The 19,198-nt window shown below is 30.7% G+C and overlaps 1 protein-coding gene across 1 annotated transcript; it reads right to left on the minus strand.

The window, feature by feature from the left end:
* Positions 1-7,503: 7,503 nt before the first annotated feature.
* LOC139425460 (uncharacterized) lies at positions 7,504-7,935 on the minus strand. Its single transcript, XM_071180370.1, has one exon. It carries the CDS (start codon positions 7,933-7,935, stop codon positions 7,504-7,506), a length of 432 nt encoding a protein of 143 aa, XP_071036471.1.
* Between the last annotated feature and the right edge of the window lie 11,263 nt (positions 7,936-19,198).

Genomic DNA, 19,198 nt, shown 5'->3' on the forward strand with positions numbered 1-19,198 from the left:
TATTCTTTAAAAAATTTAAAATAGTATTTTATTTTTTTAGATTAATTTGTAATACTTTTTATTCTTGAAGATGCTTTCAACTTTTAAACAAATACCTCATAAACTATTAGTTCTGTGGACTCGTTCTATCATTCGATTCAAGGTAAGTAAAATAATAACTATAAAAAAAATTCTCCTTGTTAGTACTCTGATTCCACACCCACGCATGTGAATGACCCCTGACCTTAAGGGTAGTGAGTGAGGGACACGGGAAATATCATTCCCCTATCCTGGAGGAGGAAAAGATTTAAGATTGGAAAAGCCGGATTTTGGACTTCTCTAAAACCGCCATTTGAGGTCTTTTTGACCCTAATAAGAAACTTGTTTTATTTCAAAGTAAAACATTTTTTAAATGATGAATGTTGTTAAAAATACAATATGAAAGAGTTTTTAGCAATTTAAAAATTTTATTCTTGCGCAAGTTATACGAAAGTAAACAAACGAAATTAATATAAATAATATACATTATCGCAATATATGTTTTAAAATTCTAAGTTCCATCACTAGTTAGGCATTAGCGTAGGCGTATAGAGTACATCCACGTGTCGTGAAAGTAACAACAAAACATCGAAAAATTATTTTCTAGTATTACGCGTAGTTCGTTTTGCATTATTTGCTTTATTCTGTGTCTTGCGATGTTAAATATCATGTTTCTTATATTTTAGGGACTGAATTTTATCAATCAAAGGCAATCTGATGTTCAAAGTACTGATTTGTAGTTCTCCAACAAACACAAGAATAAATTCGCAAAGAGTAATTGAGGTGGCAAAGGTGTCAAGCATTGAGCACAAACGACAAGACACCTGCAATTTCCCCCTCCTATAAAAGAATTTTTTAGCAACTTGTCTGCTAAGCCTACGTCACATTTCGTACTTTTGTAGTAAGTGACAGTGCTTGAATTTTACTCTGTGATATCGTTTGCAAACATTCGTTTACACGAATACTATTTAAAATTATGGTATTCTTTTTCTTTTGCATCGATATAGAAAGAATTTAGTTTTCATTTTGCAGTGCAAAAGATGAATGTCATGACGAAGAAGTGACATTTAAATTGGGTGGACATTTTCTTTTGTTCAAATGCAGTATCTCTGTAATGTAAGGTTTTCTTACGAAAAAAAAATATCTGCAAGGTATACAGGGGCAAAACTCAATAACTCCGTTGCGCCTGGAGTTTAGGTATGGTTCCATAATTAGAGCACTCTTTCTAATTAGAGTACACTTTTACTTCATAATTAGAGCGCTACTTTTCCAAGCTCGTAATTCATTTACCCGTTTTTTTAACATGCACAAATTAAAATAGCCATTAAAAAAATATTTTCGGACTTTATATGTGTGTATATCAGAGTTATGTGGCTTGAATATCATACAATAAATTGTCTTTATTATTGCATAACAATAATTGTTCTCCTACATTAATCTCTTGTTCAGGATTATGACAAATGTGACCGTTTATTGTAAGCTTGTATAATTCTTTTAGATGCAATAACGAAATAATAATTCAGCAGGAATTAAGCAGCTTAGTAAACTAACCTACTTCGGTAATAAAATCCAAAATACTCTATAATTTCACGAAAACTGTTGCGCATGATATTTTTAAACACGGTGGATCCTAAATTCTGTTTTAAAATTCATCTTCATAATGTTTCCTGTCCTGCAAAGTGAAAAACATACACGAAACTTCAAAAATGAACGTTTTTCTTATACAGGTCAAAATGACCCCTTTCGGCTACTTTAGGTATTTCATCAATAATTGGCTACTTTAATAATTGGCTGCTTATGGTATTTTTAGGTTTTATTCACGTATTTTAGGTATTTATTCTTAGTTTACTAAGCTACTTTAGGCAGCTTAGTAAACTAAGCTACTTCGGTAATCGCATTTAAAGTACTATATAATTTCACGAAAACTGTTACGGGTGACATTTTTAAAAACGGTGGATTCTAATTTTTATTTTAAATTCATCTTCATAATCTTTCAACTCCTGAAAAAGAAACAACAGACATAAAACTTCAAAAATGAACGTTTTTTTTACAGGAGTCAAAATGACCCCTTTTGGCTACTTTAGGTCCTTCCTAAATAATTAGCTACTTTAATAATTGGTTACATTGACTATTGACCATCACATTGACCAGACTATACTATATTAACCGGTAATGTGATGAATTTCTCTTGAATTATTTATTTTAACCGGCTTATTTGATTATTATTAGTATTGAACGGTTAGTATAATAACCGACTATTCACATTGACCGAGACATATATACTCCAAACTTTTCGTCCTCTCTCCAAAACCCGGGTGTTGCGAAGTCATACAACTTTTTACCAATGATTAGAAGAGAACAGTTTCAGTTTAGAACTTCATTCATTTACATTCAAATATCTGATTTTTATAGTTCATTGCGGAAAATGAAAATATTTATAATTTACATTAGGTGACTGCACGCTCAGAACACCAACTTCTTAAATAGAAATAATATTTGTGATTTAAAATGCAGAATAATTCGAGTAACTAAATATAATATATTTTATGAAAAAAGGATTTTTTTTTTAACATTTTTAAAATAAATAGAAAAAAAAGACAAAGTATTTGATGTAAATTCAATGCATGTTGTCAGGGTCACGTGATGTAATAACACGCATTTTCTGATGTTGCGAGCAAAAAGCTTGATATTATAGATATGAGCATTTTTTGTTTTGGTTTTTGGACGATGGATAAAAAAAAAGGAATAAAAAAATGGTGAATTAGTTTTTGTAGAATTTTGCGTTATTTCTTTTGTAAAAGGTTACGACTGACACATGTAATGATACAGAAATGTTTGGGAATTAAAAGAAATAAAGGAATTAACTAAAATTTCTTAAATATTGTAAGATTTCAAAAAGAAGGAATAAACTATATAAAGAATATATAAAATTTGCATTTATAAGAGTTATAATTTTAATTTATTCCTTTAAGATCGAATCTTTAAATGAGCTGTTTGTATACACAGTAATACGTTATAAAATATCCGTCTGACATGAGGTATTCTTCCAATTAATAAACTTTCCGTAAACCTTAAATGAACATTAAGTAAACCCCTTGCGGCTGTGAATTCACTTTAATTTTAATGAATGTTAGGGAAAAGGATTTCAACAACTTTTGAAAAGTTTGTCACTATTCAGAAAGCATGCAAGGCAATCGATAAATAAATTTCACGAAAGATTTATGGAAATACAAATTTTTGTAAACATAATTATCTGAGCTTTAAATTCTCGAGGCTGGCTTAAAATTAGGAAACGATCAAATGTGTCATACTTTTTCTATGCATTGTATAAAATGCAAATTGAAAAACTGGCATATTATGCAATTTATTTTATACCTATCTTTTAATTAGTATTATTATGAATTATTAGCATTATTTGAAAATCTTCGGATGGGATAACGACTGGGACAAATATTTGTTTATTAATTTATTATTCACCAAAAAAAATCATATTTTTTGTAAAGGCTATGTATAACCGGATTAATTATATAACATTCTGACAGACTAGTGTGTGCCACTGCCCGGTATTCCCTAATTAATGCTTGTTTATGATAAATAGCCATTGTCTGGTATATTTTAGCTCAGTATTTCCTACAGTGAAGAATATGAAGGGTAAAAGTCCAAAAACAGGAGATTTTTTTAATTTCAGAACTGTTTTTATGTATTTCATATTACTTACTTTAAAGGTTTACCTTCCTAATATATTTTTATAAAATCTCCTGCCTAAAACAATAGATTAAAAACAACCCGTAATTTGTGTGTATGTATTAATTAAAAGTAATACATTGGTGCAACGAGTAGGTTAAGTTTTTATTTATTTATTAACAAGAAAGGCATATATTTATTGTCAAAGCTATATATAATGGAATAAATCAAAATAATATTCCAGCGAATATGTATGAGACATTGCCCGGTATTCCCTCACTGGTGATTATTTATTAAAGAGACTTTACTCGGGAAATTCTGGCTCATTTTTAATAGGGTATAGCCAAGAACAGAAATTTCTTTTAACTTATATATTTTATACAACTTCATATTTTCTTATGCATTTCATATTACTTACTTTAGAAGTTTCACTACTAACACAATAACTTCCTGCAAAATCTCCTGCCTGAAGAAATTGATTACTAACTAGCTAATAAGTTAAATGTAATCAAGCTTAAAAGTTCTGAAAATCCCAAATATCATTTATGTACAAAAAAATGGATTTGGATGCTAATTAATGTCTAATACTTCATTGCATATTTCTAAATAGACGATTAATAGATGTAGATAAAATTTAAACTAAAAAAATTATCAATTGATTATGATTTCATAAAATAAAACTATTTACACTTATACAAAATTACGTAATATAAACATTTAACATACATTTCTTTTTTAAAAATTTTAATTATAAAAATGAATTATAGCTGAAATGTTAATTTAATTAAAGCAAAGACAGTTGTGCATTGAAGGGCTTAATTATAGAGTATTTTTATTGGATATGATTACCTAAGCACCCGTAAATACTTGATAATTCAGTAGCTTGTTATTATGAATCTTTTTTACACCCATCTTTAAGTATAGTCGTTTATCAAACACGCACCGCTGTATTGGAACACAAAATCTATACTTAAATCGAATGATAAATATGCAGAAATTAACGATTCGTTAACTACATGTTTAAGCGATTAAAACCTTCTACTCCATTTGATATATCGCTGAAGTAAGTAGTAATTTAAAATTCCCTTCTAAGATTTTTCGTATCAATATCGATAAGGAATTCAAGCGTTAATAGCATTTGCAATTACATAAATCATTTTTTCTTTTAAACGAAAAGTAATAGCCAGTAGATAAACCTTTTTTTGCGAGAAAATGACACATTTCCATTTTATAGCTTAAACGAGAGAGAAAGAATGAAAGACAATAATGGGTGTTTATTGAAAAATGTAATATGTTACAATATTTTATTATTTTAATAATATAGAATTGTAGCGCAACTACCACTGCAATTATTAAATACCAATTCACTAATATATAAGTATAGAAGACATGTAAACTCGATTCTATCTCGAAGTACCTTTTGATAGATACAGTGGAGATTCATGATATAATTCGGAAAATTTTGTGAAAATTGGAAATGTCAACAACTAAGAAAGCGGGTAAAAACAGCAACACACTCTATGGTGCCGTGGTAATATTCTTGTTAATGTTTATGTATTATTTTTTTATAAATGTGTTATATATTACACAGAGTAATTGATAACTTTGTTATAATTACATTAGTGACCCGGAAATGATATGAACTCGCCTACCTCGGTAGTTACGCCTGCTTCGATGGATGTTTTATATTGAACAGTTTAGTTTATATTTTTGAATGCGTCATTGTATTCCTCACGCTGTTGCTACTCAGTCTCTACCATACACAACGGGATCCTAATCACACTCGACTGCTAATAGCAACATAACAGTGACTACACACATGACCGTAAAGTGAATAAAGCTGTCACGATTAACGCTTACGACCCAGTGAACTTAATACATCTCTGACCACCAGCGTTCAAAAACCAATGAACTTACAACAGCTCTCCCTGACTTTCGCTAAAACGGCACTGAATCAACTAGTGGTATCAGTTTAGCGAATTCTGTCTCAGATAAAATACTGCTGGGGGAGTACTGTAGCGTAATTACCACTACAATTATTAAATATGAATTCACTGGTATATTCGACATGTTAACTCGATTCTATCTCGAAGTACCTTTTAATAGATGATAGTTTACATAGTGGANATATATAAGCAAAATACTGAGAAAATATTGAGAGAAAAAATAATGACAAGAGAAGAAAATTATTAGAAATATTTTTCAAAAATATTTAAAAATATATAATTTTTTGCATCTTTAAAAAAAATTAAAATCCGGAAAACAGAACAAGGAAAATATATAATCTCTCCATCAGCCTACACGATTATATCCGCAAAAAGGAGTGCTTTCTAATAATATATATTTCCAAAGCAAAATTTATCAATACAATAGTGTGAGGAGCACTCAAAAAATTGAAACGAAATTAGAACACATTAAGTAAAAATTATATACGAAAAAATAAACAAATATATCAAGCAAAAAGCAGAAAATATACGTAAAGAGATTAGAGAACAGTACACGAAAGGAAATCTACATAGTGAGGTGTGAATTAAAATGAACTTACGCGTACCGGAAACTTTCAAGAATGATTTAAAATATTTTCGTAATAAGATTGCCAAATTCCAAAATATGAAAACAGAAGCTGTTGTTGTTGTTGTTGTAATATCTTATGGCACGTTCCTACTGCAATATTGAAGAGCGTCTAATTTGTTAGTTACCTTGGATGGGTCCGAAAATGGATGTGCGCAAGGTAATAATATTACGCAGGATAATTTTAAGTTTGATAATTAAAATAATTTTAGAAAATTAATAATTATTTAAAAAAAAAGAAACAGGATTTGCTCGTTTAGAATTGATTTTTAGCAGGCTCCAAATTATTATTACTGCTGAAATCGAAAGATTAGGCTCAAAGAGCAGTGCCCTAAACACACGAAATTAGAAAACCGAACTAAAAACGAAAACAAAAATAAAACGAAAATAAGTTAATAGTAGATAATATCAAGCCCTAAAGCTGCTTTAAATATGATCACTATAACAAACCACAATAAAAACAAAACCGAACTAAAAACGGAAACAAGAAGAAAACGAAAGTAAGTTAATAGTAGATATAATATCAAGCGCTGAAGCTACTTTAAATATGATCACTATAACATAGCACAATAAAAACAAAGAGAAAAACGAAGAAAATTAATATATATACACTATCTGGCCATTAATGACCGGACACCCTCATTTCGGAAACATGAGGTGCTAGTATCAAGTCAGTAAGGCGTAGGACGGCCACGCTCCCGAATCACAACTTTAACCCTTCTAGGAAGGCTATCCACTAGGTGGTGGTACACGGCGGCAGGTATTGCCCGCCATTCCTCCTGTAACATGGCGAAGAGTTGAGTGGTGGTTTTGGGGCGTTGTGGTTTGTCCCTCAACCGGCGCTCCAACTCATCCCAGAGATGCTAAATTGCACCCCCATTTCATCAAGCCAGTGCGTGATGGCATGTGCTTTATGAATGGCAGCGTTATCGTGTTGAAACACAAACAGGCCATTACCGAACTGTTGCCACGGGGTGGGAAGCACCGAATTGTCCAGGATGTCTCTATACCCTTCAGCGTTCAGGGTTCCACGCACTAACACCTAGGTTCCAAGGCCAAACCATGAGAAACAGGACCACACCATAGTTCCACCACCGCCGAACTTCACAGTGAGGACAATGCTTTCCGGTAGGTACAGTTCTCCGGGCATTCGCCAGGTCCACACCCGTCCATCAGAGTGCCTCAACATGTAGCGTGACTCATCACTCCACATAACGCTTTTCTATTGCTCTACTGTCCATTGGCGACGTGCTCTGCACCACTGAAATCGGTGGCGGGCGTTGATGGAGAGATGTTTGGTTTATGTGCTGCTGCTCGTCCATGGAATCCTTGTGCAATCAGCTCTCGACGAATGGTACGTGTACTGGCAACACTGCTAAATGCAGCCCGGAAGTTGGTAGCGACAGTGTCCAACGACATTTGTCGGTTTGCCTTCACTACACGTCGAAGAGATCGTCGATACCTGTCGGACATTATTTTGGGCTTGTCGGGTCGGGAGTGAGGTTTTATCACTCCCTCTCGTACCCATTTCAACACGACGTCACTAACTCTAGACCGTGGTATCTGAAACTTGTCGAAGATGGCACATATGGAATGACCAAATCGGTGGGCGCCTATGATCATGCCCCTTTCCGCCTCATTCACCTCTCGCCGTCCACTCATTTTCACTGTTAACGCTCGTATGGCCGTCGCCTGCTTGCGAATGGTCTTTCCCCCACCACAGGTTCCGTATTTATTCCGCCAGGACGAGTCCACCTGCCGTTCAAGGGGTGTCCGGTCATTAATGGCTAGATAGTGTATNCTTTTGTCAGTTTAATCTGCTGGGGAGAAATAACAATTTTTTATCAGCTATTATTATAAGCGTTCATTTAGTATTTAATGACACTGCTTTTGAATGTTTAAAAATAAATAAGTTTTTTTTTAAAATTGCTTTTATTTTTTTTATCAGTCAATATCTTATTCTTTCATGGTATATATATATATATATATATACAACATATAACATATTAACTTGATATATAATATTAATATATAATTAAATAATATATTACTGTATAATAAAACAAAACAAGTATTATAACAAATTAAATTTTGAAAAATAAGTTTATATATTTGGAAGTAGAAGAAGTGTAAAATCAAGTTGAAGCCTATCATCAGAATTAAATAACTAAAAACAAAAGACAACTATAAATTCATTTCATGCTCAAATAGAATTTCGCCAATTTATTCGTCAAGTATATACAATCCCATTTTAATGGAAATCGGATCAGCAGCCGTACAACCGTTGAAACGAACAAACTAAATATTACTAAGCATAATATTTATATTTTTCTATCTTCAATAGAGTTTTGTTTCCATATTTTTAAACCCCTGATTAAAATAGTATTATACGAAATCATAATCAGTTATACTGATTTTCTTTCAGGCAGCTTCTATTGAAATCCGGTGTTATATTCAATCATCAATTCTCATTTGTTATATCTTTGAGATAGGTCCAGAATGAGAAATGTGATCTGCATTTGTGTGAAACTGTTTTAACGCTGTTATTGCTTCCCCTTTATGCCTATGTGAAGCATGTCAATTAAATTTTAAGAATGTTTATACAACATGTGTATGAAATTTAGTTTGTTAAATTAAAAACAATAGTTTTATTTAATCTCTGCGTATACGTTATTGTATGGTTTTTCGCTTATTTGTTCCTTATGAATAAAAAAAACATGGAAACCCAAAAAAAGAAAAATATTCAATTCCCACTATTTTTTCATTTCTCAAAAACTATTATTCATGTCAGTACAATGAAATTCAACACATTGTAATGTACAAATTTTATCTTTTGTAAATTGTAAGGAAAGAAGTTAGTCTAAATTAATATAAATAGAAGGTCATTAGAGTTTTCTTATCGACAGTTATAATAACACGTTGATTTTCAAACATGTTTTACCTGACTTAAAACTGCTAACATTGTATGATGGCATAGTACAGGAGTTAGTACATAAGCTTGTTTAACTGTGTATATATATATATTTGATTTTTATTACCAGAATTAAAATTTTTTTTTATTTTTTTAATTTTTTTTTTATCAGAAGCATCATTGCCCTCAGTACAGTAAATATATCAGAATTTATTTTCCGTGTACAATCCTGATAGCAACAAAAAAATTACTTGATTAACCATTGCATGACCTTCACGTTTTACAGATTCCAATCAGTGTGACTTTTTTCTGCAGGTTTATATTAAATCACTAGTTTATACTATGCCCCAACTCCAATTAGGTAATCTCACAGTGCAGAATGTTTCGAATTTCACAGACACCGAAATATTCGAATCAACCAAACATACCTTTCTGTAGTTAGTAAGTTTATATCGAACCTTTTGTAGATTTTTTTCAGCTTAGTGTTAAAACCTGCCTAAGTTCTGATGATTTACACCCTCTCAAGGCAGTTAGTGACCCTATGCTGTATCTTTTTTTATATAACCAGCGTTTAACATCTGATATAAATCTGAAATTACGACTATCAATGTACAACTCCATAACCTTGTAATTTAGAACCTAACCTAGAAGTTATGGTAACTCATGGATCAAGCATTGGGACACACTATTCTTTGTAGAAGATTTTTTGAAGGAAATAACCCGTATCTTCGTTAAATGGAGTGGAAAAGCACGAAAACCTTCCATGACTATCCTGACTGCAAGAACAATCTATTCCATGACTGACGACATTTTATGTCAGTACTGCAGTAAGTGCCAGGCGGGAGCAGAATTGGTATCAACGGGATTCGAAACCTGGGTCACTGTGCCCTTTTATCTTCTGAGCCATCGCATCTCCCCATGTTCTAATTTAATATTCCGTCTCTTAATGAATTTTATCATCCCTCTGAACTTCTCTGATCATCTAGTATTAAAATCCATCCTCAAGAAGCATGGATATCTATTAATTTATGTAACATTAACGATTGCTTAAGATCACTTTCAAAAATTCTCTTTCAATTTAAAAAAAAACTACAATTTCTCAGATTAAAAAGTAATTCACAAACTATTTTTTTTTTAAAAAAATACAGTTTATTTAGTTGAAAGAAACTCGTGGCTATATAAACTTTTATTTAATGAAATGGAAATAATGTCTAAGTTAATTGAAGTAAAGAACTCAAATCATTTCTACTCTCTCCTTAAGCTTCTTAACTTAATTAGAATTTTTGTAATAAAGTTTTTGAAAAACAAGAAGCCGTTGAAGATAATGGGATTTTGTAGTTTTTAATTTTCTCGCTTGAAAATAAGATAATTAGAAGTGAATTATTCAAGCTTTAGAAATGTGCGATTACAAGTACAATTTTTTTTTTGTTCTTAAAAGGATTAAATGTTTTAAATAAAGCATGGATAGATCACATAACATTTAGAAGCTTTTAAGGAAAATAGTAATATTTTTGTTAAAATCTAATGCAGGAATGTTGATTTTATAACTTTATGTTTGATAAATATTTTGTTTTTGTTTTTATTTGTTTATATATATTCCACCACCGTTTTTTAAGCTGAATAGTAAAAATAATACAATTAACCGAGGAAATTTGACTGTATTTAGGACAAATAACCACCAATTTTGAAGTTATTATTTTGTTCGAGAACGACATAAAACTGGTTGCAACACTTATTTTTAATAACGATTCCATTGCCTTTTAATAACTAGAAAGGTTGCCTTAGTTTAAGATATGCATTGTGAGGTCCACAAAATCATTCCCATTTTTTTTTAGAAAAACAGGAGAACATTGAAATTTCGTTATAAATTTATGTTGTTGTTCCCAGGACACTTGGACAAGCCAAGTTCGCCAGCCATTGATCTTTTGCAAATTTAGTAAAGAAGCTATACCTTTTTATTGACAAGAGAGCACCGCAAGGGTAAAAGCAAATCATAATTCAGAACCCCATGGATAGATGGCAGTGCGGATGGATGGCATGGAATGAATTATAGTGACATTGACAGTATTCAATTTGATGAAAAGAAAGTCTGTCAGAAACATTTTTTGTCTCAAAAATGCAGATCCGAAAGCCTACATTATATATATTTTTTAAAACTGGCACTCATGATGTCAGGATCTAGTTTTTTGAACATTTTTTACAAATATTTCAAAGAACTGTACTAAATATAATTTTTAACTCATTTAATATTTTTTAACAATATTTGAACTCTCACCCGCATTTTTGGTTTATATCTGGAAATACAAAGTTGTTTAGTTTTTCGATAGTATTTTTAAAAAGATTGTTTTTGACGGCACTAACTCGAGTACATGGAGCTAATGTGGACAAACTTTACAACTTACTAAGAAGTTTTTTATTTTAAGTCATGAAGGCACATCTAAATCCATAATGTAATACATTTCACTTTAAGCTTTATTGGAGTAAGAATTTAAATATTTTAATTAAAGTAGTTATTTGTAATAAAGCATTTCACTATACTATGAAAGGTGATTTAAACACATATAGATGAGCTTTAAAGCCATTTACTCAACTCGATTTACTTGAAAAATATTTTGAAATTTGTTTTTTATTTGAGCAAGATATTTGACTTATTAACTTTAAATGTATATTGAGATGCAGCCCAGATAACTGTCACATTAACTGGTAATAGGACTTTTCTAGATTGATTATATTGATTTTGATGATTGATTTTTTTGATTGATAGTCGAATAATGGTATTAATTTGTAGATATTAATAGTAGATTGGTGGTATTGATTTTGTAGATATTAATAGTAGATTGGAGGTATTGATTTTGTAGATTGATGGTATCGATTTTGAAGATTGATTGTATTGATTGATTGGTAGATTGATTTTGGTAAATGTCTTTTTTTCTGGACTAAATCTTTAAACAATTTCTACTTAACTAACATAATGAGCAACAACGTTTTTTTAGTTGTCAAGAAGCAACAAGCACTAAATAAACTTTAAGCTGAATCAATTTTAATTAACATTTTTAATTTGATGAGGACGACACTCGGTTTATAGCATTATTTCACTCTTTATTGGAGCAATGTAAACAATTCGCAAAACATAAGACGGTATCATTTGCTGATTTTCTGTTTTAATTTAATGAATGACAAATATAAGTATATATTAAATTTTTTCCTTTCTTCTTAAATTAATGGACATTAAATTATATTTTTTTACGAACTTGATAATACCTCACCTTTAAATGTTTTTATAAAACCTTAAATATGGAATTAATGATCGTACTGAATATCTTGATGTCACTATTTGTAAAACGTATATCATTCTTAAAAAATCATTCCAATTTTGAAAATAAATAACATTAAATGAGTTACGTTTGCAGTCAATTCATATTTCTTTCACTGAAAGTTGGTGAGCTATTGGTGGACTAGTCCCAGTATTATGTGTCTACACTACAACCCATGAAGATTTGCATTTGTTTATCCCTAATGCTGGCTAACTGAAACAAAAAGAGTAAAGTGAATATCAAAAGAGGTAAAAAAAAACAGCATCATTTATAACTTATTATCCTCTTTCGTTAAAATTCTAAAAATGAAATCTGTTATTAAGAGAGAAAATTTGAAAGTTAACAAGGAGGTAAGCTCTATAAAAAGCTTCCTTTACAAATTTCAAGTAAAGTATTCACAGTGTGATAATACAATTGCACATGGAAGTTCACGTCAGAATTACAAATCTACGAAAGCTCACTAAGGAAATTTAGTCAGTAAAAAAATTTTAAAATTACACTCTGACCCCACTTCTACGTGAGCCTCCTCTACCCTAATTATGATGTATGGTCCCTTCGCCATGTATTTTCAATGATATATAATCCTTAAAGATCATAATCTTTCTTAATGCAGCACAAGTATTCCACACAGTTCAAATGATTAGTACAGAAATTGACATTGATTGTAAGCGCGTTTAAAAACATTAAAATCTTATTCAGACCCAAACACTTAAATCAGAGACGGGACGAAAAGAGCTTATTATATTAGACGCACCTTCAAAGTTCATCCGGCAAACAAAATGGTTTTGATGTATTTATTTTCTTCTTATCTCTTATTACGCTTTTAGTTCCAATTCGCATGTTTTTAACGTTCTTTAATTATTTATTTATTTATTTGCTTCTTAAACATATAATTGCGCCGACCGGCTTGAGTAGGGGTTAGAAAACTGGCCTTGCATCAGAATGGTTCTGGGTTCGAATCGCAGGTAAGGCATGGATGTTCTTTCCTTCTATGTCCTTACTGTGGGAGCAACGTTAGTCCACCTAATATGGTGCCCCTGAAAGAGTGGCCAACAAATCTGCCCTTCAGATGCCTGTATGACGTAAGTCATTCCCCAGGCGGGCACTGAGAAAAAAACATACCATTGCTAACCCTATTGTGTATACAGTTTTTACAGCAAGGATAATATTAAGAATATATATATATATATAAAGGATAGTGCTAAAAACGCATTGTGTAAATATATTTCATTTCATTTTATATGTTTATGCATAATTTATGAGAACAGAATTAATAGGCAATTGACGTTGTTTTTAACTAGGTGTAAAATTAATGCATTATAAATGTGTTTTCATGCATTATTATTATTTATAATTCAGATATTTAAATTTTTAATTCAGATATTTAAAGATATTCAGATATTTTTATTATCTTAATAGATATTCAGATATATATTAGATATTCAGATATTTAAATAATCTCTGCGTGTAGATTCTTTAAGTTTTTATTTTTTTAGCACCCAAGAAATATTAGAAATTCTGATTTATAAAATAAATTTAATATTTGTCAAAAACTAAAATTTTATTACGAATGAATAAAAACCAAATTCCCGAGCGACTAACTGTTTCGAAATTGATTTTTTTTCTTTCGTTTCTCAGTTGCCTAAGGAGTTTTCAATCAGCTTAAAATTGAATTTACTTAACTTGTTTAAGATTATTCAGATGCCTAAAGTAAAAGTTTGTTTTGCCATTTTTAAAATCGAACTGTTTTGACATTTATATCCTAAGGGACTTTTAGCTGAACTTGGAACAATATTTTCGTCGACTCCTGCTGTGCTGAAAATATAGTTTCGTTGCATTCATTTTTATTCCAGAAAAATTCGGAAACTATTTCGAAATTTTATCAAACTACTCTTACTTATAAAAACATTGTTTCAACTACGAAGAGTTTTCCTTCTCTTTACTTTGGCCTTAAATAAATTTAATATTTTTTTCTCTATTTTTTTAAGTAAAAAATATCTTTTAATACCTAGATGTGTAGTAAATAATGTTTTAACTTCAGGTTCTGCGTAGACACTTTTTGTCACAAAAATAAAGTCTTATTTCTGTCACTGAGCAACAGCAACTAAAATGCAGAATTGCATTGGCATATATTTAAATTATTATAATGAAAAAAACCTTTCACACTTTTTAAAAAAACTTAATATAATTTGACCTTAGTGTAAAACGTTTCCTAATTTTTTTGATAATGGTTGCAATTTTATTATGCTTAAATATTTTTTTTCATGCCAAAATTTATTAATAAGTCACAGTTTAAAAAAATCTACTTCTTGTGATAAAACTTTGACTCGATATAAAAATTGACTTCTTTGACTCGATATAAAAATTATAATGTGTATTCTCTACCAGCAAACAAGTCTTTGTTCAAGAATATATCAGGGTAAAATTCTAGAATAGCTCAACTCCTGGCGAGTATTACAGGGATCAACTTTCCTTTTTAATTATTGAAAAAAATTAAATTATTACAATTTAAAAAATCAAATAATAACGGTAGTAAATTAAATAAAAGGTTAAAAAATGAAATAATAACAATGATTCTAACAGCAAGATATCAAAAGCATAAATGGCGAAAAAATAAACCCTTTCACCTCTTTTCTAACGAAATCCAACTTTCGCGTAGGGATACATATCAAATAACCAATCAGGTTTAAGAATTTTGGTGGTGTGATCAGATGTTCAAAATAATCTCTCCGAAATATTTTTCGGAAACCTAGTTTGGCGCTATTTCAAAAACTTGTTTGGCGAGATTTAAAAAAATGGTCACGGGATGGGTCACCATTGGTGGGATCGACCACATTCCATGGTATAAAATAAACTTTTTTATATTGGAAATCCATTTACTTGAAACTTTTTTTAATGGTCTCGCACTTAGGATGTATTGTCCCATTGACCTGGAGTGCCAGAACTGCTTATTTTCTCGTTACCCAGTTACAGACCCGTTTATAGGGCAGGTCATATTCACACAAAGGAGAAAGGACATAGAACACAGAGAAAAAGAAGCATCCATGCCCTGAGCAGGATTCGAACCCGCAACCATCGGCTCCGCAGTCAAGCACGCTAACCACTCGGCTACCTGGTCGGCTACTTGTAACTAAATCAAGCATAATGTATATGGCTTGCCATTATAGAGCTAAATCTCTCCTAGCAACAATACAATTTTGGAAAGTTTGACAGTTCCTTATCGTTAGTTTGTTACATCTGAAAGTTTCCAGTTTATGAAGAAGCGATTGCTTTGTGAGACGTCATATTTGCGTATGTACTAATCTCTCCGCTGATTTAAGGCTCCTATGCTAATTCAGGGGATCTACGCTGATTAAGTATTGCTCAGTATTTAGTTCACGCGAACGAAAATTCAAACTAGCAAAATAAGTTATATCTAAATTAGACCCATAAAGTAATGATGCCGTTTAAAGTAAACTAATCACGCTTATACGAAAAAAATCAAATTTTTAAACGAGAATAGTTTATTAAAATGTATACATCCATATTAGTAAATAGTGGATAAAAAAAAACCTGAATGACCTTTTGATCTAATGATCAAATCTTCACGTTCTAAATCTATATCTTAATGGTTCAAGGGGGTGACCTCAAATATACTAATTAATAAGTGCAGATGATATTTTAAGTTATGAAATTAGACACAAAAACGTGTTTTGTCTGAATAAATATACCCCTTTTTCAATGGATTTGGATTTTAGGGGTAACAGCAAATATAGGGCAAATATACAGCAATTCGGGAAATATAGTCCCAATAGTTTGTTCATGAGAGCGAAGTAAAGATTAATGTTAATTTTACGTTTTGTGTATTTCGCCGTATTTCGAGAGCATTTTAAGCGAACTTAAAAACTTTTGTACGTAATAATTTAATTTGTTTAAATATAATACGATACTAAAGATAATACTATGCAAAATGATAATACCATAGTAGTCGCAAAAATTTTGAATTGTAAGGTATGAAATATTTTAAAGAATGTAATTTTACATGACAAAATTCGAAATTTTAGCAAAATTGTTCGAATAGTTATTAAGAGATCAAATTTTAAATATACGACTTTTTTAGTTACTCAAAGTGGTTCGCTTTGTAGAAAAATATCTCGAAATTTAGTAAATACCATATGCGCACAAAAAAATGACACTCAGTAAGTCAGAATTACAAAAATTGAATTCGCTAACCCCTTTTGTAGTAAGTATTTATCATTCTAGGTTATAATAAAAGAATATGGATAGAACTGTTTTCTAAACAATTTTCGAAATGTATTTCTCAGATGTAGGGTACATATGACAAGATAGAAATCCCGTGTCTAGTAGCAGGTGTTTTGTTCCCAAGATAATAAAAGTTTTGAGCTTTACTTTCAGTTTGTGTTGGTATTTTTAACGTCTTAGAGAAACAAATGGATAGAAATCCGTGAAAAGATTTTATATTCTGTAAGAAGAATTTTAAAAAAAAACCTTTTGGTGGGTTTACTTAGTGATTCGAATTGCATGAAAGTATCATATAATAAGTTTTTTAAATGGAGCACAGAGAAAAAAATTACGGTAAAAATTAAATCCCTATTGTATGTGAAAGACATTTCTGTAAAAAAATCCTAGTTCTGGTAATAAAACAAAAGAATGCGATATTTATACCATTAATTTGGTATTTTTTTCCGTTCATATGATAACAGTTAACAGGAAGTTCTAGTTTTCGAAATTATAGTTTGTATTATCACACATTTAGTAACAAATACAAAATTAAAAAGCAAATTTAATCGAATAAATGGTTTTCGTGCCATGATTCATTTGGTAAAAGTTTAACAACATTTACCAAATTTTAGTACATGTTATGAAGTAATATTTTATTGTTACTTTTACCAAACTCATTACCAACGCTCTTCGGTAAAAATTACCGTTCATTCTAGTATTTCCATTGAACCAGAAACACGGTAATTTTTACCATATTCTGATAGTTTTCGCTATAATTTTTTTCTCAATGTATTATTTAATTTTGAATTGATTCCTCGTATTTAAATCAAACAAATAGTTTTTTAGAACTTTTGCTGAATGATGATATTCTAGAAACTGAGCTAATTACATAAAATGAACGTAGATTTAAATTTTCATCAAGACATACATTTGTTGTTTCTGAAAAATATTTTGTGTTGTTAAAAATGAACTTTAAGGTTTAATCTATTTATGAAAAATTACGTACGTGAATCGAAAGTCATTTAAAAAGAAACTTTTTACTAGTTTTTATAGTAAAAATATTAACACAAAAAGAGTTTAAAGGTAGTAAAAATAGTGCGTGGAGTCCCTCCGAGCGGAAAAAGTTAAACTTCGCAACCTGCATCGTTAATTGTAGAAGAATCAGCAGTCGTAGAAGGATCACTAGTTCTATTCAACGACTCTTTTTCCTGCTCCGCTCGCTTCCGTGCTCTGTAATAACGGTAATATTGTGCATTTTTCCCTCCTGGACCTCTTGAACCAGGGAAAGTGCTTGTGGTTGCCTCATCGTATCGCCATGGAAAATGTACTTGTATTAATAATGTATGTGAATGCGTCATAATGTAATTTCAGAAGAGAAAACCTAACAATCAATTGATATTCACAAGAGACGTACCTTGACAAAACCTTAAATCCGTCGCATTGTCCGCGGGATCGTTTTCACTCATTTCTTACAATTGTTATCCACTAAGTTTGAAAATAAAAAATACTACCTCATTAAATTATATGTGTATCAAAACAAACTAAAAAAATATTTACAGAAAAACAATACTTTTATGACTTTTATTATTTTTGTGCTAGTGAGATCCAAAACAATATGGAAATGAATGAGGGAAAACTGGATCCTACCACGTGATTTCAATTTTTAAAAACACAAATATTAATTTCTTTCAACATTGTGACTCCTTCATCAGTAAGATATTTAGCAGAGATGGCAAAACAAAGATAAAATTAGAGAATTTTTATTTCGAAACTTTATGATTTACGTGGTTTTGTGGCGAATACAATCATCGCCAAGCCGACATAAATAATTATGCAACGCTAGAGCAGAACGTCTTTTGCAGTGTGGCAGTGTGCACGCAAAGAAATGTGAATACAGTTTTGTTTTCAAAGTGCTGATTTCTTGTTAAGAGCAAAATGTTCATTTCATTAAATCTTTGGACGATCTAATATGGATAATCATCTAATTCTTTCATATTGGCGACCTGCGGACGTAATATGAACTCGTCAACATCGATCCACATTAAGCAGTTGATTTGCTTAAAATATAGCGATTAAAAAAAACTGGAGAAGTAAATAAAAGTCTCCCGGTCAATAAACAAAAATGAAGAAAACAAAATACTGTGGAAATAATATAAATAAGCAAGAAATAATATAATGAGCAAAAATGATATAAATAAGATAAAATTATCAATAAGAAAAACAGCATAAATCAACTAGCCATATTCTATCACAGATAAAATTCTGGAAAGTGAGTAATGTGGCGTAACTACCACTATAAATATTAAATACCAATTTACTGGTATATAAGACACGTTAACTTGATTCCATCAAGAGGTACCTTTTGATTGATGAAGGTTGACATAGTCGATAATTCATTCCCTTTAGTTTTCCTCACCACGTAATGCAAATGCGTATTAGTTCCATCGAAAAGTACACGAAACCTGGTTTTCAGGAGTTT

Source organism: Parasteatoda tepidariorum, chromosome 4, assembly GCF_043381705.1.
Source record: "Parasteatoda tepidariorum isolate YZ-2023 chromosome 4, CAS_Ptep_4.0, whole genome shotgun sequence".
In the NCBI taxonomy this organism is placed as follows: domain Eukaryota; kingdom Metazoa; phylum Arthropoda; class Arachnida; order Araneae; family Theridiidae; genus Parasteatoda; species Parasteatoda tepidariorum.

Excerpts from the sequence above, each read along its gene's own strand:
- LOC139425460 (XM_071180370.1), bottom strand. The coding sequence starts at position 7,935 with ATGAGTGGACGGCGAGAGGTGAATGAGGCGGAAAGGGGCATGATCATA.